Below are 22,465 nucleotides of genomic sequence, written 5' to 3'. Positions count from 1 at the left end.
ATGTCCCCCCACTCCATGACCCCGTGTCCTTCTCCGTGCCCCTTCTCCATGCCCCCCCGTGTCCCCCCTCCGTGCTCCCCTCTCCGTGTCCCCCCTCCATGCCCCCCGTGTCCCCCTCCGTGCCCTCTCTGTGCCCCCCTCCGTGCCCCCCCATGCCACCCCGGCAGCGGAGGAGTGCCCCCCTCCGCGCGGCTCTGCGCGCTCCCGCTGGCGTTTTCGGACTGCACCAGCGGAGCCCCGCGGCGCCAGGGCCGGGCGGAGCGCCTCGTCTGTCGCCGCCGCCCCCACCGGTGCGGTTGCTGCGGCTGCGGCGGGGGGCGCGGGGCGCGGGGGCCGGCGCGCTCCGCACCTGCGGCGGCCGCTGGGTGATGCGGCGGCGCGGGCCGGGGCCTCGGGCGTCCTGAGCGCAGCGCCCCCCGCCCGGGATGCCCGCCGGCCGCTGGCCCGGCCATGTCGTCGTCCTTCTTCAACCCCAGCTTCGCCTTCAGCTCGCACTTCGACCCCGGTGAGTCCCGGCGGCCCGGCCCGCGCGCTGCCCGCTGCGTCCCTCCCTCCGCCGCGGACGCCGCTCCGGGGGCGCCGGGAAATTAACCCTTTCCCCGCCCCGAGCCCAGCCGCGGAGGGAGCCGGACCCCCGGAGGCCCCGAGCCCGAGGGGCAGGCCCCGGCCCGGCGCGCACCGGCCTCCTCCTGCGGGCTGGCGTCCCCCGCGCGGTCGTGACTCCGCGGCTGCCTCCCGGGCACAGGTAACTGGGGCACGGAGGGCCTGCGCGGGCCCCCGGGGGCCAGGAGAGGAGGTCTAGGGACTCAGGGCCCCTGGGGGTGTGGGGGGTGTCAGCCAGCTGGGGCTCAGGCTTGTCATGGCCTCTCCTGGGTCCGGGCCTTGGCGTGGGAGGCCCCGGGATGGGAGCGGTTCTCGGAGCCCTGCCCAGCCACCGGCAGCCGGCAGGGGATGCGTGGGGAGCAGGGGCCAGTCCACACGACAGAGCCCAGTGGGCAGAGACTCAGAAGAGATGGGCCTTGGTGGGTGCCCAGACCCCTTGACAGTGGGGGCCTGAGGTGACACTGTCGAGCTGGCTGCAGGGGACCTGAGCAGGCCTCTTACCCTCTACGGCCAGTGCACCAGGCAGGGCACGACTGCCCACGGCTGCCTGGCCTCCTGGCTGCAGGGGGCAGCTGGGATGGGCAGAGGGGGCTGGGGACAGCTGGCAGCCCTGTCTGTCATCAGGAGGCCGTGGGCTTTCTTCCCCTGCTTCTCCAGATCTGGCCCCTGCTTGTCCTGAGTGGGAGATGACCCCCCCCACCCCATGCCATCCATGTCCCAGGGCCAAGTCCCACCCACACGTCCCTGGGGCTCTGGCACAAGGCTGAGTCAGCCCAAACAAAGCATGTTTGCCTGTGACTCGCTCTCCTATGTCTCCTGGAGCGGGGCCGGTGCACACAGGGCCGCAGGGATGCATGGGGGTCCCCTCGGCCAGTCTGGGTCCGAAGGCGTTTCCCCCTGGGGGAAGAGAGCCAGTGGGAGGTCTGTCTATTGGGCTTAGGGCTGTGGGCATCACTTGCCCACAAATGACTTCCTGCAGTGACCCCTGGGGCTCAGAAGTCCCTGTGTGGTGGGCAGGCGAAGGCCCAGAGCCCAGCAGCTGCTGTAGCTGCCCGACGGCAGGGGGTGGAGGAGGCTCGGGGCCGGTCCCCATGGCATCTCCATGCCAGGTGTGGCCCAGGGTGCTTGGTCCTTTCTGCCCCCAGAACAGAGGGGACCCTTGGCCCACACCCTTCCTTGGGGCCCAGCCTTGCCCTTCACCCCGAGAGGCCCCTTCCCCCGCCCTGGAGCAGCACCAGCTCTGCCCTTCCCTAGGTAAACAGCTGTGGTCTGAGCAATTCCAGTGTGTTCGTTTAATGACTTAGAGGAGAAGTTGTTGGCGGCAATGGGCGTCTCTCCTCTGCAAGACGCTGGGCCACAGCTGCAGGCACCTGCTGGGCTCCGGGTCCCACGGCCAGGAGGGGCTGCCCAGGGTGCTGGTGCCGGGGAGTGGGGGGGAAGAGAACCGTCCTTCAGATTAAGGGGCTGGGCCTAGGCTCTGCAGCAGCCCCCATGAGGGGGTTAGAGAGGAGAGGGGGCTCCCTCTGCCTGGCCTTGCCTGTGAGCCTCAGTTTTCCCATCTGTAGCATGGGCTGTCGGTGCCTGTGGCAGGCTGGGGTGGGCTCAGTGCTTGGTGAGCCCTTGGCTCTCCGTGCTGGAGGTGGTGGTGCTGGGACAGAGACCCCCAGGCCCCGGGCTTCCTGCAGCTCGAGGCTGGCTCCTCGCCATCTCCAAAATGGAGTGAGCTGCTTCCTTCAGAAGCTGCTTGAGTCTGTGGGACGCCCAGAGGGGAGGGGCCTGCGCCCGTGGCTCTGGCAGTTGGCTTGTGTGTCACTCAGCATCTGGGACAGTGCCAGCACCGGGGCGTGGGGGTCTCGCTGTGTTTGCCAGGCACTGCCCCGCCTCTGGGCAGCTCCTTGTTCATCGCAGGAGCTGGTGCCAGTCTCCACAGAGGTGACGGCAGTCGGGGTACAGGGGGCAGAGACGCCTGAGAGTGCAGGGCCTAAGCTAGAGTGCAGGCTGTGGGCACAGACCGCGGGCTGCCTGGGCCCCCAACCCTCCACACCAGGTGGATGCAGACAGGGCACGGGCAGAGGGCACCTGGCCCAGGAGCCTGCTCGAGCGCTGGGAAGAGCCGGCGACTCGGGCCCAGCTCTTCCCCCAGTTCCCTGGCACTCGGGAGCGTGGGTGAGTGGCCTGGGGGGGTTTCGTGGCAGCTGCAGCCCTCTAGCCTCTGTGCTGTGTGGCCTTGGGCTACTCACCCAAGCTCTCTGAGATCCGCTCTGCATAAGTGAAACCTCGCTCTGGGGAAACTAGGGTGGGCAGGGGGCCAGGAAAGGCAGGATAATGGAGGTGACACGTGGGCAGGATGGCCGGGTCCAGGCTGGCAGGAAGGGGGTGGCATGGCCTTGAGCAAGCGGGGGTCACTCCTTCTACCTGACTGCCCCGAGGGATGGGGCTGACCTTGTTGCTCCGCAGCCTTCACTCACCCAGTTGTGGCCTCAGGTCACCGTGATTTCACTGTCCTGAGTCCTGGGGCCTGGCGTTGTCCTAGGCTGGGAGTGGGCATGGGACGCTGCCTCGCTCTGGCTTCTGGAGGGGTGTGCTCAGCCTGGGGAGGGTCACATGCTCTACCCCATTAGGAGCAGGGGTTTTCCCTGGGGCCAGCTCTGGTTTGCTGATGGGCCCTTCTGTGACTGCCTCTCCATGCCTGCTTTGCTATCTGTAAGGTGGGAATGGCTGTGATGCCCAGGTCCGAGGGGACAGCAGTGGTGTCCTGAGCCAAGGGTGGGTCCCTGGGCAATGGGCAGTGCCTGTCAAGGCTGACCCCTGGCGCAGGGCTGTCACTGTTGACCAGTGGGCAGGGTCTGGAGTTTGTGGAAGCTTCTGGAGAACATGGCGCCCTGGATTCACCATCTTCCCCACACCCACCTCTCTGCTGTCCCTCGGGTCACATCCTGTTCCCTGCTCAAGGCCTCTCCCTGTATCTGGCCCAAACCGGGCACCATCGGGGGTTCATGGAGAAGAGCCTGGGGCTGGCCATGGTGCTCACCCACCCAGAATTCACGTGAACCGGACACCGCACAGGGCTGGGCGTGCTGGGCCTTGGGATGATCGCGTCAGTGGGGAGAGGGCAGAGGAGGCGGTGAGCCCCGGGCCAGGTATGGCTTCAGTGGCAGGGACAGGGCTGGACTCGGGGTCAAGGGCTGAGCAGGAGGCATGGGTCTGGGTGGTCCCCAGAGTCCTGCCCTGGGAAGGTGCCCCACAGTTGACGCTGCTCGGGCGCCAGGTGTGGGTAGGGTCTGGGTGAAGGCAGCTGCTGCTCCAGCCGCTCAGACCACTCCGGCTTAGGCGGCCAGCCCCTGCCGTCCCAGCACCTGCCCTCCCCTCGCCCCTGGGGTCTCAGAGGATGGCCGGGGGGGGCTGTGCCTTTGGGGGTGGGGCTGTCCCTACCCTTCCTCTCAGGTCTCCTGCCGAGACCCTTATGCTGCAGGTGTGCAGGCGGAGGTGGGTTCTTGGAGAGGGTCCCATGGGAAGTCTGTGTGGACAGTGGCCCTGGGGAGTGGTCACACGCAGGCCGTGGGCCCTGGGCATGGGTCTGGCTCCCACCTGCCGTCTTGGGTGCAGGTACTGGGGGAGGGTGTGGGTATGAGGCCCCAGACCCCCAGGCATGGGTCAGGGAGACCATCTCCGTCATTCTGACACATTCTCCAGGAGGCCAGGCTATGCGCTGCCTCCCATGGTGCGGCGTGGTGACCCAGAGGAAGTCGCCCCTGCTGGGGGTTCAGGCCCAGCACCTGCCCTGTGGTGGCTGCCCTGTGGGCCCGAGTGCCCCAGAGCTGGCTGGGGTGGCCTGGCAGCCACTGTGTTGCATGGAACATTCTGGAAGGTCTGCCTCATGCCACCTGCATGTTCAGGCTGCATGGACTTCCCGCCAAGCCCGCTGCCACCCTGGCTGCCAGTCCTGACCCTGCCTTGCGGGAGAGTGCCGCTGTGGGCTGGTGTCTGGGGCCGGGCCCTGCTGCGTGACCATGGACAGGCGTCACAACTGCTCTGTGTCTGTTTCACCTCTGAAACGGCGTCCAGCAGCACCCACTCTGCGGGAGGCCCCTGAGAGAACGCAGGGGCTGCCACGGCAGGTCCAGGGCCGGTGCCTGCTCACGTCCTCACTGCACTCGCTGGGCACTCCGGCCGCCTGTGCCCCCTGGAGTCACGTGCTGAGTGGAATATGTCACCCCAAGCCCACGCCCACCCAGAACCTCCAGATGGGGCCTTATTCGGAAATAGCGTCTTCACAGCTGTGATCAAATTCAGTTGAATTCGGACTGCAGAGCGTGGGCCTGATTAAAGCAGGCGGCGTGGCGCTTGTGGGAGGGCGGCCACGGGCCAGGCTGGAGAGATGTGAGCCCAGGAGCACCTGGGGCCGCTTGGCCGGGTGGCAGGAAGGACCCCGTCGGCGCCTCAGGGGAGCGGCCGGCCCGTGCGGCTGTCCTCCGTCCTCAGGAACTGAGCACCTCCGTGCCTTGCCGCCTGGGCCAGGAGCCCGTGGTTCCGGGACATGCATCTGGGAGTCTCCTTGGGGCTGAGGGGCGAGCACAGCTGCCTCAAGGTGTCAGGAGCCTCTGACTACACCTGGGAAGAGTTATCCTGGGAAGAAAACGAGGGCACCTGCCGGCCCAGCCTCAGAACTCGCCAGGGTGCCCGACTGGCCGGCTGCGCCTCTGCCTCCTCCTCCGTGCACGAGGGAGGTGGAGGGCCCGTGTCTGCTCGGACCTGGCGTGTGGCGGCAAGCCCGGGGCCGGCGATCCTGCTGCCGCCGGCCTCCCGTCTCCAGCTCACAGGATTCTTCTGGGATGGGCCTTTCTCGCGGGCCACCCGACCCCTCTGCACCCCAGGGTGAGGCTGACGGGAGGCCCACTCGGCCACTCCCTCGTGGGAGCCTGGTGCAGAGTGCCCCCTGTGGCGCCCCGGCCTGCGGTCCTGTCCCTGGTGGCGTGTCCGTGGAGGAGAGACCCCCGTCCCCTCCGCAGGCCACGGTGAGTGACAGGAGGGCTTTGGCGTCTGGGCCCCGCTGGGCCTGGCCCTGCAGCCCCGGCCTGCCTTGCACAGAGGAACTAGTGCCAGTGAGCGGGACCGGCAGCCTTGGCCTCCCCACCCCCCGCAGAGGAAGCCGGCAGAGGAAATGAGGGCAGCGGACGGGGCCGGAGCCAGTTCCCATGCACCTCTGAGGACTGTCACGGGAGGCGGCGTCCTCCTGAGTCCCCAGCCTCCCTCCGCAGGGCCCAGGGCCTGGGGTCAGGGGGCTGGGGCTGGCGTCCTCCCGGGGGTCACTCTGGGGTTGCAGCCGCAGTCAGAGCCACGAAGGAGCAGTACCCAGAGCCCGGTAGGTGGGGGTTTCTGGGAGGGTGCAGGCTGTGCTCCCGCTGCCAGCCCTGCGGTGGGTGGTTGGGGCTGCGGTCAGGAGACTCCTGTTCTGCAGGGACCCTGCCAGAGGCGGTGGCTGTGCCAGAGCGGGCAGGGCCTCTGCAGTGGGTGATTCTGGGCAGCGGGGGCCAGATGCTCCCCTGAGCCAGGGCCACTCGAGGGCACTCTTACTGTGGGGCGTGGCCAGGCTACCCCTGTCTCACCCCCATGGAGGGTGTGGGGGTCCCTGCTGAGGGACAGGAGTCCAGCTGCCCCCACCTGCCAGGATCCCCAGGAAGACTCCTCCCTGCACCTGGCGTCGGGCAGCCCTGGCCAGCTGGCCTCGGGGAGCCGGGTGGGGGGCAGGGGAGCCTGGTCCGGGGTCCGGGCTCTATGAGTCACCTCTGTGCCAAGGCCACGGTTTGAGGCTGTGTCTTGAGGTCGTTGTGGGAAGAAGCTGGGGACGCGGTCCTCTGTGTGAGGGTCCCTCCGACCAGGGCCCGGTGCTCAGCGGGGCCCTCTTAGTGACTTTGATGGAGGGAGCTTGTGTTCCCTTTGCACTTTGTCCTGTGGATTCTGCAGCTGGCAGGGCCTGCTTAGGGTTTGGGCTTCTTGGTGGGGCCCACATGGAAATTCCTCGAACCCCCCTGGGAAAAAGGCGTCTGGCTTCCTAGTGGCCGAGGCACACACAGGCGCACTCTGGCCTCTGGGGGGCGCTCCAGGGCTTCTCCCCAGTGGATTCACCCGAGAGCCTCCGAGAGCCCCCAGGACAGCCACCCGGGGCCATCACTCGCAGGCCGCTGGCCCCGTCCCAGCTGCTGCCCACCGGGCATCTCCCTCGCTCTCTGTGAATGAGACTCCATTTCGGGCTGTTCCGTGGGCTGCTGTCATGGGCATTCGCGTGAGGGCCGCTTTGCTGAGAGGTGATTCACATACCAAGACCCCAGCCGTGTCCAGTGAGCAGTCGGGGCTTTCCCGCACGTCCAAGGCTGTGCAGCCATCGCTCGGCCAGCTTGGAGCATCCGTGCCCCCGGCAGGAGCCCTGTGCCGTGAGCATCACTCCCCATCCCCTGCCCGGCCTTGGAAGCCACCCATCTCCTGCTGGTCTCTGGGCACCTGGCCTGGACGTCTGTCTTGTAAGCAGGGTCCTGCGGCCTTGGCCTCTTTGGGCCTGCAGTCTGGCTGTGTGTCCAGTGGCCGCAGGGATCGGGGGTGCTGGTGTGTGGCTGCGGTGGGCGCTGTCCAGGGAGCTTCTAGGAGGTAGTGCCATTTTGCCCCTATCCCCACGGACAAGCGCCTCCACAGCTTCCCCTCCCGCCAGGGCGGGTTGCTGTTTTTATAAAACCAGGGCTTGCGAGCGCTGCCCATGGTGGTCTTGCCTGCCTTTCCCTGACGAACATGCAGCGAGTGTCTCCAGGGCCTGCCCCGCCCTGCCGAGCCCCTCGGGTGAGTGCCTCTTGAAGTCGTTCGGTCCGTGGTTTGTGTCTGGCGTCGGGCAGCCCTGGCCAGCTGGCCTGTGGGAGCCAGGCTCAGAGGGGGGGGCCGGTCCCGGGCACGAGGCCTCAGGTCTGTGCGTGGTGAGAGGTGGCCTGCTGCTTCACTTCCTGCAACCCTGTGCAGCGTTGATGCTAGCAGCTCCCACCTGGAAATGGACCGAGGTGGGAGCAGGGGCGTCAGCGGCCAGCACATGCCCTACTTTCTTTCCCAGGGAGCTGGGTGCGGGCACTGACCAGCAGTCGCCAGCTCAGCCACCTTCTCTCCCTGGGAAGCTGCTTGGCTTCCCTGTGGCCCAAAGGCAGGCATCCCTAAGAGCACCTCCCGGGCCCGGGGATGAATGATGGGGAGGACGGTCCTGCTCAGACCCTAGATCCGGAGGCCTGGGCTCTGCCCTGTCCTCTGCCATGGGGCCTGGCGGGAATGCTGAGACGCCCAGCTGCTGCTGGAGCGCGAACGGGTGCGTCAGATTCTGTTTTATTTTTCCCTCTGACAGGCGGCCTTGCAAGTCCTGTCTAAAAATAACCGTGGCCGGCCTGCATCCGCGATGCGTGGCCGCCCTGGCTGTGGACCTGCCCGTTTCCTCCTCGGCGAGCCTGCACCAGGCAGCCCTCCACCACTGCCCAGCTGGCACTGAGGGAGGGACTCGGTCCGCGCAGGTCCCTTGGGGGCCAGCTGGATGCTGGTGGCATCGGGGCCAGGTCCCGAAGTGCACAGGAGGGACTGCAGGCTGTGGTGTTGTGCCTCGAGGAGCGAAGAGCCGGGGCCGTGACTGAATCCGGAGCCTGTTCCCTGGGGGCTTCTCCACTGTCAGGGACCAGCGTCCTGGGGAACTAGGGGCATTCCAGGTGCCTACCCACCCTTGGAGCAGCCTTGGGGTGGACCTGGGCATCTGGTGCTGCTGGAGGCAGGGCTGGCCTGTGTCATGCGGTCAGCAGAGGGGACGTCCTTCTTGAGTGTCCAGCTGGTGATACTCACTTCCATCCCTGGGCCGGGCTGGGCACCTGTGTTTGATTGTGGGGCTGGCTGTCAAGGGGCAGGGGAGGCAGGCTTAGAGATGCTGGGGTGGCAACCCCCGGGGATGTGCAGGGGCCCTGCAGCAGAGAGAGGGGCAGGTCCCCACACTGCGGGAGGGCTGGATGCCCACCTCGAGGCTGCCAGCGTGTGCATGGAGGGGTATGTGTGTGTGTGTGAGCACAAGCAGCTGTGGCTGGCAGGCAAACATATGTACATGTGTGTGTGTGGATGGGTGCAGTGAGCGAAGTGTTGGGGGGACCCAGCCCGGGCCCGTGGACCTCACTGTGTCCTGGGCTGGAAGCTTATACTTTACGTGGCCTCTCCTAAAAATAACTGTGGCCGGCCTGCCTCCTCCTTGTTAAGCAGGCATGGTGGTACACACCTGTAGTCCCAGCTTCTCAGGAAGCTGAGGTGAGAGGATTGCTTGAGCCCAGGAGTTCGAGGCTGCAGTGAGCCGTGATGGCGTCACTGCACTCCAGCCTGAGTGATAGAGTGCGACCCCATATAAAAAGAAAATAATAGGTAAAATGTATTAAAAAGGGAAATGCATAAGCCCATGCTACTCTGGTCGGTGACCGTGTGCACCTGGCTACATCACTGCAGTTGTCTGAAATACTGTGACGATGACTTCAGTCTCTTGACAAGATCCATCAAAACCTCGCTGGTCACTGCCGCTCATGCCATCGCCCACAGAGCCAGGATCTTGAGAATTTTATCTTGCCCAAATGCAAATGTACGAACGGCACATTTCTTCATTTATGGAGGAAGTTCAAGGTTTCCGTGTATGGCACAGCACCCTGATGGTGCCCGTTCGCAGAGTCGGACACGCAGAAAGTGCGTGAGAGGAACAACAACCCTCTAGAGCAGGCGTCCCCCAACTACGGCCCGCGGGCCGCATGCGGCCCCCTGAGGCTATTTGTCCGGCCCCCCCCGCACTTCAGGAAGGGGCACCTCTTTCATTGGTGGTCAGTGAGAGGAGCACAGTATGTGGCGACACTCCAACAGTCTGAGGGACAGTGAACTGGCCCCCTGTGCAAAAAGTTTGGGGATGCCTGCTCTAGAGGTCCACGCAGTGTAGACTGCAGTGCAGGAAATCCCGCGGAGATGAAACGCAGAGCACAGCAGGCCGTGAGGAGCAATGCTGACCATTCACAGTACTGGGAAAGGCTGGGCGTGGTGCCTCACACCTGTAATCCCAGCACTTTGGGAGGCCGAGGTGGGTGGATCCCCTGAGCTCAGGAGTTTGAGACCATCCTGGCCAACATGGTGAAACCCTGGGTCTACTCAAATACGAAAATTAGCCAGGTGTGGTGGCCGGCGCCTGTAGTTCCAGCTACTTGGGAGGTTGAGGCAGGAGAATTGCTTGAACCCGGGAGGCAGAGGTTGTAGTGAGCCGAGATCGTGTCACTGCACTTCAGCTTGGGCGACCGTGACACTCTGTCTCAAATAAAAAAAAGAAAAAAACTAAAAGGAAAACAAAATTCGATTCATGACAGGGGCAGGTGACTGGCAGTTGGCCCGGAGATAGTCCGTAAGAGCTGGCTGGCTTTGCGACCACGTGTTGACATTGAGCATTTCAACAGATAGCGGCTTGCTTTCTTGTAGGACGCGGCTCTCCTTGGAGAACACGCTCACATTCCTCTTCTGCGTGGTACTGCTCTTTTTTTTTGAGACGGAGTTTCGCTCTTCTTGCCCAGGCTGGAGTGTAGTGGTGTGATCTCGGCTCCCCGCAACCTCCACCTCCTGGTTTCAAGTGATTCTCCTGTCTCAGCCTTCTGAGGAGCTGGGACTACAGGTGCACACCACCTCACTGGCCTAATTTTTGTATTTTTAGTAGAGACGGGGTTTAACCATGTTGGCCAGGCTGGTCTCGAACCCCTGAGCTCAAGTAATCTGACTGCCTTGGCCTCCCAAAGTGCCGGGATCGTGGGCGTGAGCCGGCGTTGCTGTTTTTGAAATCGTTCTGTGATTCGGCCGTACCGCGTGAGCGTTCCCATTGGATTCTCCTGTCTTTCGGGCCGCGCTTGGAGTTGTTTGGGGTGCGGGAGGTCCATTTGCATGGGCCTCATACACAGACCGCAGATTTGGCGGAAATAGTGCTGGTGACAGAGCAGCCACACCGTCACAAAGCGTCCTCTCATTCTGCCACACACCAGCCTTTTCGAGCTGTGGGTAACCTCCCCGGCTTCTTAGGGCAAATGCAGCTGTTGATTCCCTGAGAGCTCCGGGGAAGGAACGCCCACACAGGCAAATGACGAAGCTTTAAATGGAAGTTCTGGTCTCATCTGAATTTTCCTCCCAGTTCACTGGGCTGAGCAGAAAAGACAACTTGATTGGTGACATCTTCTAATTCACTTTTAGAAGCTTTGTTCACACCTAATTTCAAATCCATCACTGTGGTTTGGGGATTTGATTGAAATTCATTTTCTTCCACAAAGTCCACCAAATCTTCAAATATTGATAAGGTGCTGTACTTTTCCCAGCTGTTAATACAGAAATAAGCCTGGAAAACTCTAGCATTTTCTAATCCAACAGGGGCATGAATTGTATATAGCTAATAAAAATCAGTGGGGCTGGGGGCTGGGTACACTGGCTCACACCTATAATCCCAGCACTTTGTGAGGCTGAGGCGGGTGAATCACCTGAGGTCAGGAGTTCGAGACCAGCCTGACCAACATGGTGAAACCTCATCTCTACAAAAATACAAAAATTAGCTGGGCGTGGTGGTAGACGCCTGTAATCTCAGCTACACAGGAGACTGAGGCAGGAGAATCGCTTGAATCTGGGAGGCGGAGGTTGCAGTGGGCCGAGATCACACCACTGCTCTCCAACCTGGGTGACAGAGCGAGACTCAGTCTCAGGAACAAACAAATCAGTGGGGCCGGTTTCAAAGGTGCCATCCAGTAAGCAAAGCGAAGCATGTGCTGGTTTTCTGGTAGATTTAGTAGTAAATATTAGACTGCATCTTCTCCGGCAGTCAGATCCCCACCCAAGGACAGCTGAGCTCACGACCGAACGTGCTTCGTAACGGGAAGGAGGGTTGCTGTCAGGTGTCCGTTTCTGAGCTTGCTGACCCCGCTGAATTCTTCTCTGACCAAGGACTTTCACTGTGGTTTGTTGTTGTTGTTGTTTTTTGTTCTTTTTTGTTTGTTTGTTTTTTGGTTTTTGTTTTTTTTTGAGATGGAGTTTCGCTCTCGTTACCCAGGCTGGAGTGCAATGGCGCGATCTCGGCTCACCGCAACCTCCACCTCCTGGGTTCAGGCAATTCTCCTGCCTCAGCCTCCCGAGTAGCTGGGATTACAGGCACGCGCCACCATGCCCAGCTGATTTTTTGTATCTTTAGTAGAGACGGGGTTTCACCATGTTGACCAGGACGGTCTTGATCTCTTGACCTCGTGATCCACCCACCTCGGCCTCCCAAAGTGCTGGGATTACAGGCTTGAGCCACTGCGCCCGGCCGGTTTGTTGTTTTTTTGAGGCAGGTTGCGCTCTGGGGCCCAGGCTGGAGTATAGTGGTGCAATTGTGGCCCACTGCCGCCTTGACCTCCTGGGCTCAAGTGATCCTCCCACCTCAGCCTCCCAACAAGCTGGTACCACAGGTTCGAGTCATACTGAACCTACTGTTCGAGTCGATTCTTAAATTCTTGTAGAGATGGGGGTCCCTTTACATTGTCCAGATAGGTCGCAAACTCCTGGGCTCAAGTGATCCTCCCGTCTTGACCTCCCAAAGCTCTGGGACTACAGGTGTGAGCCACCACTCCCGGCCAAAGGATTTTTTTTTTTTTTTTTTTTTTTTTTTTTTTTTTTCTGAGACAGAGTCATGCTTTAACCAAGCTGGAGTCCAGTGGTGGGATCTCAGCTCACTGCAACCTCCGCCTCCCAGGTTCGAATGATTCTCCTGCCTCAGCCTTCCAGTAACTAGGATTACAGGGACGCCCCCATGCCCCGCTCATTTTTTAAAAATTATTTTTAGTAGAGATGGGGTTTCACCATGTTGGCCAGGCTGGTCTCAAACGCCTGACCCCCAGTGATCTGCCTACCTCAGCCTCCCAAAGTGCTGGGATTACAGGTGTGAGCCACCGCGCCCCACCCAAAGGCTATTTTTTGAAGGCAAGCATGGCACTGTCTGTGAGGGTTGGAAGTCGAATGTGATTGAGTAATTTGTCGGGGAAATTTGTATTTTTTGCCTGTGTTTTCACTTCTTCTATGATTGAGTTGACACACAAATGAAGGCCACCCTTGTCAACCTGGCCACCATGTGCATCTCCTTACAGCACACTTAATTTCCAAAGAGAGAAAAGCCCGGGGTCGATGCTCTGCCTAACATGACGCAGCCACCTGGCGACTGTGACCTGGAGAGTCTGGATCACGGTGTTGCGGTTGTGTCTTTTGGGATCATGATCCAGGCCCCTCCTTGATCTCTCCTGGGGCGGTTCCGGCTCTCGAGGTCAGGGTTTCTTTGGACACAGCCTTTGTCCTGGGAGGCTGGTGGGAGATGGGCCCAAATGACCAGCCAGGTTGGGGAGGCCCGGGCATGTGAAGAACTGGGTCTTGTGGTGGCCTGGTGTCCGGTGGCTTGCTGCCCCGTGGATGTGTCTGAGCCACAGGTGTGTGCTCGCCCCCAGGAGCCGTAATTAATAGAAAAGTTAGTGCTCGTTCACAGCACCGGGTCTGTCCTTTCATTTCTGGGGGATGAATCTTTCCACCTCACCTCCGGGATGTGGGGGGAGGGGTAAGGGGTGAGACGGGTAGGGGAGGGCTGGGCCTGGGTTCTGTGCGGTGGGGGAGGGCTGGGCCTGGGTTCTGTGCGGTGGGGGAGGGCTGGGCCTGGGTTCTGTGCGGGTGGGGGAGGGCTGGGCCTGGCCTCCGTGTCTGCTTGGGAATTCTGTTCCTCTCTGTTCTTTGTCTGCAATCCTGTGCAAACGTTTTCAGAGAAATTCTGTTCCCAGCCCACAAAGCTCTGTCCTTCACCCCAGTGGTTTGTAGAGCACACAGGGTACCCCCTCCTCCTTTCTGTTGCCCCAGGAGCCCCAAGAATCTTGCTACTTACTCCAGCCTGCAGCTGAGAGGCAGGGGTATTCGTGACAAACACTGGGACCACTCTGGGCTCCCCAGGGACACTGGCCTGACCCTCAGCTGAGCTGACACCCAGGACCATCTGCCCTTGACTCAGCAGCACGCGGGCCAGGATTGCGCCAGTTCCTTCCGCACGGGACCCTGTTTGCATCACCAGACAGGGGAGGGGACCCTGGTGCCGAGAGTCCTCAGATGCCCTCCGAGGGCCACCTGCCAGCCACCCAGGCCGAGAGGCCCCCGTCCCTCCAGTCTGGTGACCATCCCTCATGCCCACCTTTCCGTGTGGCAGTGCCAGGGGTGCCCCAGAAACATCGGATGAGGAATGAGCTCCTCATGGTGTGACCAAGTCTCGCTGTGACAGGAGAGTCCCCAGGACAGCCTGTTGTGGAAATAGCGCCTATTCTTAGGGGGTCTGAGCGGCTCCCCCAAGGGGGCATCTCTGGTGGTTGAACACCAAGGAGGTCTGGGGAAATGGGCAGTGAGCTGTTGGGGATGCTGAAAAGTAGGATGGGGGGCACTAGGATGGGGGGAGTCCTAGGATGGGGGAGTCCTAGGATGGGGGAGGCCTAGGATCGGGGAGTCCTGGGATGGGGGGAACCATCGGATGGGGGGAGGCCTAGGATGGGGGGAGCCTGTCCCCACCCAGCATTGACACATGGGTGTCAAACTGCTCACTTAAAAAAGTGTATTGGGCCGGGCGCGGTGGCTCACACCTGTAATCCCAGCACTTTGGGAGGCTGAGGTGGGTGAATCACAAGGTCAAGAGATCAAGACCATCCTGGTCAACATGGTGAAACTATGTCTATTAAAATTCAAAAAATTAGCTGGGCTTGATGGCCCAAGCCTGTAGTCCCAGCTACTCCATAGGCTGAGGCAGAAGAAGTGCTTGAACCCAGGAGGTGGAGGTTGCAGTGAGCTGAGATCGCGCCACTGCACTACAGCCTGGCGCCTGGCGACGGAGCAAGACTCGGTCTTAAAAAAAAGCGTATTGAGGTATAAGTCACGTAACACAAAATATCTTACGGCAACAGCTTAGGGGCCTGTAGAGCATTCACCGTGGTGTGCAGGCCATCACTGCTTATGGTTCCAGAACATTCTCATGAGCCCAGAAGCAAGCCCTGCTGCTGCTTTCTGTGTCTGGATTTGCCTGTCTGGGGCCTGCCTATCCCCGGAGCGTGTGCTCTCCCTTGGGAGGTGCCGGGCTGGTCCCTGAGGCCCCACGGCAGCATGGGGACTCACTTGTTATTTCCCATTTAAAACATCATGGTCCCCCTCACGGGTCGGCTGCTCCCCTTCCTCAGGGGCTCAAGCTGCTGAGGGACATGGCCCTCTAGGTAGACCAGGGAAACTGAGGCACAGGGCATTTTGACGCTGGTTGGGGGCGACTGCTCTTCCAGCAAGGGTTCCTGAGTAGCCTGTGCCTCGGGCTCTGCCTCCAAGGGGACCCTGGAGAAGCAGAGAGCACGGACAGGCATGAGGGGCACAGGCCAGGCACCCAGGGCTGTGGTCAGCCCGCGGCTGTGGGAGCCAATCCCAGTGTGGGCTGGGGGTGTCGTGGGCAGTGCTTTTAGAAGTGGCTGTGATCCGGGTCAGGAATGGCCGTGGTGGGTAACAACGCAGACCCCCGGAGGCGTGTGTGGGGTCCCCCTGGGCTGGTGCCTTGGGGTGGAGGTTGGAGGCTTGTGAGGGGCTGGAGGATGAGGGCAGAAGACAAGGGATCAGAGGCTGGGTTTCCACAGGGGCTGGGGTGAGAGGGTGGGGGAAGGGGTTGGTTTCCTGCAGGGCTGGGGAGAGCAGGGGCACAGGGCCACGTGGGGAGCGTGTGTGGTTGGGAAGCTCCAGGATAGCCCAGTGGACGCATGGGGTGTGGGTGGTGCCACTGGGCCTGGTGATGGGGCTGGAGGCTGTGGCAGTGGGGGACGGGCTGGGGTCAGGGAAGGGATTCTGCAGCTCGGGGGAGGAGGGTCCAACCTGGGACAGGTGGGCCGTGGACAACAGGGGGGGTGCCCAGAAGGTGGAGGAGGCTGGCGGGGTTGCCCTGGCCCTGGAATGTGTCTCTCAGGGCGGCTGTCCCTTCTGCTCACCAGCATGGGGCTGTTGAACCCAGAGCCCGGCTAGGGTGCACCCAGGACAGAGCCTGGATCGCTGCCCCATTGCTGGCCCAGCCAAGGCACCTCCACCCCCGGTCTCCGAGTCTCCCTCACCTGGGGACAGCTCGAGGGCCTCCCTGCTGGGGGCTGTTCCCAAGCATCCTGGCGTCCTCACTAGCAGGGTCATCTGCTCCTTGAACACTGGTGTGGGCCCTGCTGGCTCAGAGCAGAATTGTGGACATGGGCAAGGGTGTGTGTGTGCAAATGTGTCCATGAGTGAGCGAGTGTGTGTGTGTGAGTGTGTCCATGTGCATTTGTGTGTGTGTGGGTCTGTGTGTGTGTGTGTGACTGTGTGCGTGCGCATTCGTATGGGTGGGTGTGTGCGTGTGCATTTGTGTGTGTGGGTCTGTGTGTGTGCATTTGTGTGTGGGGGGGCCTGTGTGTGCGTGTGCATTTGTGTGAGTGTGCATGTGCATTTGTGTGTGTCAGTGTGTGTGCATGAGAGTGTGTGCGTGTGCATTTGTGTGTGTGTGCGTGTGTGTGGTCCTTCACTCCCCTGCCCCAGGTACACCACAGGTACCTCAGGGTGCTGGTGTCCCCTCCCACACTGCATCCAGTGCCTCCTATTGAGGGACCCCCGGGGCTCATCCCTAGGCATCTGGTCCCAGAGCCCCATGTGGCTTTGAGTCCTGACAGTTGCCCTGGCGGCTGGAACTGGTCCAGCGACGTTCCCTGTGAGCTGGCCGGGGCTGAGGTCTTGGGCAGGGAGGGCTCCCTGTGGACTGGCATGGGCTCCTCCTAGGGCCACACCAGGCGCTTTGCAAGGGGCCAGGGTGTTGGGACCGTATGTCAGGATGGATGAGCGAGTGGGAGGCAGAGCGTGGCGGGGCGGCGGAGTGTGGACGGAGACCCCAGCAGGAGGCCACTCTGTGCACAGCGCGGGCCTCTGAAGACAGCAGTGATGGGATCGGGTTTGAGTGATAATCAGATAAAATTATACACGTCTGATTCTAAACGCAGCGAACGCCTGTTGTAGAAAATGTGGAAGTGCAGAATGAACCAGCCGATTTCTGCCTCCCAAGAAAACCATTTCACGCTTTGGGCTATTTTCTCTCAGCTTCTGTATTTTTGGCAAAGTTGCGATCAGGGTTTGTACATAGTTCTATGTCCAGCTTTGTTTCTACCCTTACTGAGGTACAAGCGAGGAGAATAAATGGCACCCAAAGGTTACGGTGTGTGATTTTGTTAATTTGAACATGTGTAATTGAGACGCCAAAGCTCATCAGATATGTTTATGCACATGTATCTCTCTCCACACCAGGCCCTCCGTCACGGAAACACGTTTCCCTCCCGCCCTGGTCCTGGGCGCCATGCACATCCTGCTGCTTTTCCTTCACATAGCATCGTTGATGTCTACCCATTGCTTCAAAACACCTTCTTTTCTTTGAGATAGGGTCTCTGTCCACCAGGCTTAAGTTCGGTGGTGCCATCTCAGCGCACTGCAACCTCCACACCCGGGCTTAAGCAAGCCTCCCACCTCAGCCTCCTGAGTAGCTGGGACCACAGGTGTGTGACACTATGCCTAACTAAGTTTTTTTTTTTTTTTTTTTTGGAGACAGAGTCTCACTTTGTCGCCAGGTTCCAGGCTGGAGCGCAGTGACGTGATCTTGGCTTACCACAACCTCCACCTCCTGGGTTCAGGCAATTCTCCTGCCTCAGCCTCCAGAGTAGCTGGGACTACAGGCGCGTGCCATCACACCCAGCTAATTTTTTTGTATTTTTAGTAGAAATGGGGTTTCACCATGTAGGCCAGGATGGTCTCGATCTCTTGACCTTGTGATCCACCCGCCTTGGCCTCCCAAAGTGCTGGGATTACAGGACTGAGCCACCGCACCCGGCCTAGGTTATTTTCTTGGTTTAAATTCCCAGATGTGGAATCACTTGGCTGGAGAGAAGTCAGGTCCCAGGCTGTTCTGACTTAACGCCACCGGACTGCCGGGGCTGGGCTGCTTCTGGTTTACCGGCTTCTAAAAACTCCTGCTGTCTGGAAGCTGGATGTGTTATAATTTGGCGTTTCTTTATGATCAAGGCTAAACATCTTCTTGTGGATTGGTCAGTTTGGTTTTTAGATGGCGATCTTGCGCTGTCTTCCCGGCTGGAGTGTGGTGGTGCCATCTTGGCAGCTCGCTGTGACTTTTGCCTCCTGGGTTCAAGCAATTCTTCCGCCTCAGCCTCCTGAGTAGCTGGGATTACAGGTGTGTGCCATCACGCCCGGCTAATTTTTGTATTTTGAGTAGAGACAAGGTTTCACCATGTTGGATAGGCTAGTCTCAAACTCCTGACCTCAAGTGATCCACCCGACTCAGCCTCACAAAGTGCTGGGATTATAGGTGTGAGTCACTGTGTCCTGCTGGGTTGGGCAATTTGCATTTCCTCATTTGTGAGCTGACTTCACGTAGTTTTACTTGTTTGTGGGTTTTTTTGTTTTTGAGATACAGTCTCACTCTGTCACCAGGCTGCAGTGCAGGGCTCAGTCTTGGCTCACTGCAACCTCTGCCTCCCGGGCTCAAGTGATCCTCCCACCTGAGCCTCCCGAGTAGCTGGGACCACAGGTGTGTACCACCATGCCCAGCTAATTTTTTTTTTTTTTTTAGATGGAGTCTCGCACTGTCACCCAGGCTGGAGTATAATGGTGTGATCTTGGCTCACTGCAACCTCCGCCTCCCGGGTTCAAGTGATTCTCCTGCCTCGGCCTCCCGAGTAGCTGGGACCACAGGTGTGCACCACCACAACCGGCTAATTTTTGTATTTTTAGTAGAGACAAGGTTTCACCATGTTGGCCAGGCTGGTCTCGGACTCCTGACCTCGTGGTTCGCCTGCCTCGGCCTCCCAAAGTGCTAGGACTGCAGGCGTGAGCCACCGCACCGGCCTTGTTCACGTCTGGGGTCTTTATTAGTGATTTTTGTGCTCTGTGGAGTCGGGACCGCTCTTTGCTGTCTCTTCTGTAATTTGTTTTCCGGTTCGCTGCGTGTCTATAATCTGAGGGCTTTTATCCAACGCGCGTTTTTATGGTCCCAAAGCCTTAGGTACTTTCCTTCCTGACCCTTCCATTGCTTTTAGCTCAAAAATCCTTCTCCATTCAGAAATCTAATACCTGTTTTCTTTTAAGATGCTGTAATCTAACTTAGAATCATTTAATCAATCTGAAGTTATGCAGTCAGACTTTTTTTTTTTTTTTTTTTTTTTTTTGATGGAGTCTGAATCTATTGATAGCCCAGACCAGAGTACAGAGGCACAGACTCGCTCCCTGCACCTTCCACCTCGGGGTTCAAGCGATTCTCCTGCCTCAGCCTTCTGAGTGGCTGGGATTATAGGTGCCTGCCACTACCCACTGGCTAACTTCTGTATTTTTAGTAGGGGCAGAGTTTCACCATGTTGTCCACGCTGATCTTGAACTCCTGACTGGGATTACAGGCGTGAGCCACTGCGTCTGGCCCGGTTAGGCTCTTCGTGGAGCGTGGACTCCTCTGCATGGCCCGGCCTGACCCTAGACCCAGGTTTTGGGGGGTTTGTGCCCCAGCACTGTGCGGTTCTAATTCTTGTAGCTTTCGACCTGTTAATCCTTCGAAAGGCAAATTTCCTGTCTATGCTTTCTTTTTCTAAAACCTGTTGGCTTCTTTCACCTGGGAGCTTCGTCTAAGGTATCGTCTCTAATGAGCGCGTTGGACTGGGAACTCCGTCTAAGGCAGCGTCTTCAGTGAGCACGCTGGATTTTTGTAGCTTGTGATTCACGGGAGCGAGGGGCCTTTCATACTCTGCACACACTCTCCGGTGTGGATTTGTTAAGACAGAAGCTTTAATAACATGAAGGCTACACTGGACACGTAATGAGGTGTGGCACTGAGAGTGGGTAGGTGGCTGTCAGGGGAGCCCCGTGGGCTCCTCCAGGCCCCCCACCCAGCCTCCCGCCCCGCCCCCTGCCCAGCCCCTCTGCCCCTCCGTCGCCCCAGCTGAAGCGGCCCTGCCTGGGGTCGTATCCAGGGTTCACTTTGTCCTCTCGGCCACCTATAGGCCTGCTCCTCCCGGGCAATGTGGCCACCCTTTCCCCGGGGTCTCAGTTACCTTGCCCCAGGTGTGAACACCCGGCCAGCACAGAGCTCTGTGAAGGGGACATAGAGGACAGCGTGGGGGCGGGGACAAGGGGCCTTGGCCTGGGAGCTCCAGGCTCCCATCTGCAGCTTTGCTGATCATGACCCATTTGTTTGTGCGATCTGGGGGCATTCTGGGGGCGTGGGCCAGGCTGGGTCTGTGCAAAGAGACCCTGGCTGTTGGTGTCAGAGAAGGTGAAGGGGCTGCCTCGGTGGGAGGGGGAGTGAGTCCCGAGCCACTGGAGGGGTACAGGCAGCCAGCCTGGTGGGAGCCTTGCTGAGGGGCCGAGCAGGGCAGGATCCCTGATCACCCCACACTTCATGTGTTGGCCACCCCAGCGGGAAGGCAGCTTGGACAGAGGAAGCACTCAGGGCCACCCTGGGCCTGGTGCTCACCCTGGATGCACCTGCTGGTGGGTGGGAATGGCGGAGAGCCTCAGAATGAGCGGCATGTGGGGGTCACACCTGCACCCACGGGGTATGGCAGAGACGTCTGACGGGTGAGCAGGGCCTGGAGCCCAGGGCAGGCAGGGCCAAGCTTCCGGAAGAGGCGGTATAGGTCGAGAGAGTGAAGGCCTCGCCTTACCTTGTGGTGTGGACACAGGAGGTGGGAGCCTCATGGATGTTGGAGGCAGGCGCTGCGTGGACACAGGAAGCGGGGGCTGCCTGGACTCGTGGGCGGGGCTGTGTGGACATGGGGATGGGGGCGGGGCTGCGTGGATGTGGAAGGAGGGAGCTGCGTGGACACTGGAGGGAGGGACTTCGTGGGGGGCGCTGCACGGATACAGGAGGTGGGGCCTTTGTGGACGTGGGAGTCGGGGACTGTGTGGATGTGAGGGCAGGCGCTGCGTGGATGTGGGAGGCGGCGGCTGCATGGACGTGGGAGGCAGGGTTGCATGGCCCCAGGCAGAGCTGGACGGGGTCTAGGGGAAGTGCATTTGGACCCAACACAGAAAACTTCCTAGCTCTTGGCCTTCACCAGGGCCACCCTGTGCCACAGTGAGCACCCAGATGTGAGGACAGCCCTGTAGACGCTGGGCCAGGTCAGGTGACGTGTCCCGGGACTTCAGGGTCCCGCACAGGCTGTCTGGGAACTGGGGCTTCCGCCTGGGCTGAGTGCCGGTTGCTGGACTGAGGGCCGCTGAGCCAGGTGTGGCCAGGGACTTGGGCTGTGAGGCCACCCTCAGGCTCAGCCGGGCTACTCTCGGAGCTCTCCTGTGGCCTTCGAGGGAGGCCCGCGTGCCGGCAACGCTGCCCTGTGCTGGGATCCCCCAGCTCTGCTCTGAGCAAGTGCCATCCTAGACATGCCTGTGTTCTGAGCTGAGGCCACACTGCCTGGACCTGGCACCCGTCCGCTCCACCTCACGTGTAAAATGGCTGAGAGTGCCACCTGGTGGGGTGCGGGTCACCAGATACTGCGTTCAGGCCACCGTGGAAGGGGTGGTTACAAGTGAAGTGCAGTTCGGGGGATGGGGCCAGGGAGGCTGGCTGCCCGGGTGGGGTGGGGCCAGGTCCGCACAGCAGAGACTCCCAGGTAGGGGCCACGCCCAGGAAGGTGGGACCAGCTCGAAGCCAGCAGCCTGCCTTCTGGGGGGGCTGTCTCCACCACAAGCACCTCCCCCTCCTCCCTGCTCTTGGCTCCCTGCAAGCTCCCTCTGACTGGCTCTGCTCCTCCCGTCCCAGCCTCAGTGGTGCCGAAGCTCCAGAGCCCAACGATGGCCACATAGATATGAACTTTGAAACTCGAGGCCGAGGCGGGAGGGGCTTGAACCCCGGAGTTTGAGACCAGCCTGGACAACATAGTGAGACCTGGATCTCCAAAAAAAAAATGTAAAAATTAGCTGGGTGTGGTGGCGCAAGCCTGTGGTCTCAGCTATTTGGGAGGCTAAATTGGGAGGATTATTTGAGCTCAGGAGGTTGAGGCTGCCATGGGCCATGATGGCACCACTGCACTCCAGCCTGGGTGACAGAGCAAGATCCTGTCTCAAAAAAAGAAAGAGAAAGAGCTGGGCACGGCGGCTCGCACCTGTAATCCCAGCACTTTCGGAGGCCAAGGCTGGTGGGTCACCTGCAGTCAGGAGTTCAAGACCAGCCTGGGTGACATAGTGAAGCCCGTCTCTACTAAAAATACAAAACTTAGGAGTGATGGCGGCGCGCGCCTGTAATCCTAGCTACTTGGGTGGCTGAGGTGGGAGAATTGCTTGAACCAGGGAGGTGGAGGTTGCTGAGATCATGCCACTGCACTTCAGCCTGGGTGACAGAGTGAGACTCTTTCCAAAAGAAAGAAAGAAAGAAACTGATGCCAGAGGCCTCTAGGGTTAGCCTGGCAGAGTCCTGGAAGTCAGCCTGGACCTGCCCTGCAGACGAGCAGAATGTCCAGCCACATGTGGACACCTGATGTGCCTTCACCACCCCCACCTTGGGACAGCTGGTGCCAGGCCTGATCCACTTGCTTCTGAGCATGGCTTTGAGGACTGATACCGACCCTCTGGGGACCTGCTGGGCCACCAAGCTTTCTGTGGCACCCCCACCCTCGATGGGCCTGTCCTGTGTCCCAGGAGGTACAGGGGTCCGGGCAGAGGCCACAGAGGCTTTGCTGGGGAGCCCTGGAAAGGGCCGTTGTGTGAGCTTCCTGCGGCCGCTGTGGCCGCTGAC

The 22,465-nt window shown here is 60.5% G+C and overlaps 1 protein-coding gene and 1 pseudogene across 3 annotated transcripts in view; both read left to right on the top strand.

The window, feature by feature from the left end:
* Positions 1–217: 217 nt before the first annotated feature.
* AATK (apoptosis associated tyrosine kinase) overlaps positions 218–22,465 on the top strand; it is a 43,744-nt gene continuing 21,496 nt past the window's right edge. The window contains exon 1 of one of the 3 annotated variants that reach the window (XM_039477017.2): positions 218–505. In XM_039477017.2, the coding sequence (XP_039332951.1) occupies positions 451–505 (55 nt within the window). In that variant the 5' untranslated portion in view covers positions 218–450. Of the gene's footprint in view, positions 506–552; positions 746–5,740; positions 5,966–22,465 lie in introns of those variants that run through there. The other 2 variants (XM_074389043.1, XM_003931657.4) reach the window with 2 other exon arrangements.
* Positions 15,517–21,299, top strand: LOC141581915 (uncharacterized; annotated as a pseudogene).

The sequence above is a fragment of the Saimiri boliviensis genome, chromosome 17, assembly GCF_048565385.1.
Source record: "Saimiri boliviensis isolate mSaiBol1 chromosome 17, mSaiBol1.pri, whole genome shotgun sequence".
NCBI lineage: Eukaryota > Metazoa > Chordata > Mammalia > Primates > Cebidae > Saimiri > Saimiri boliviensis.
Note: the sequence above shows the minus strand (reverse complement) of the source record. Positions and strands in the feature narration are given on the sequence as shown.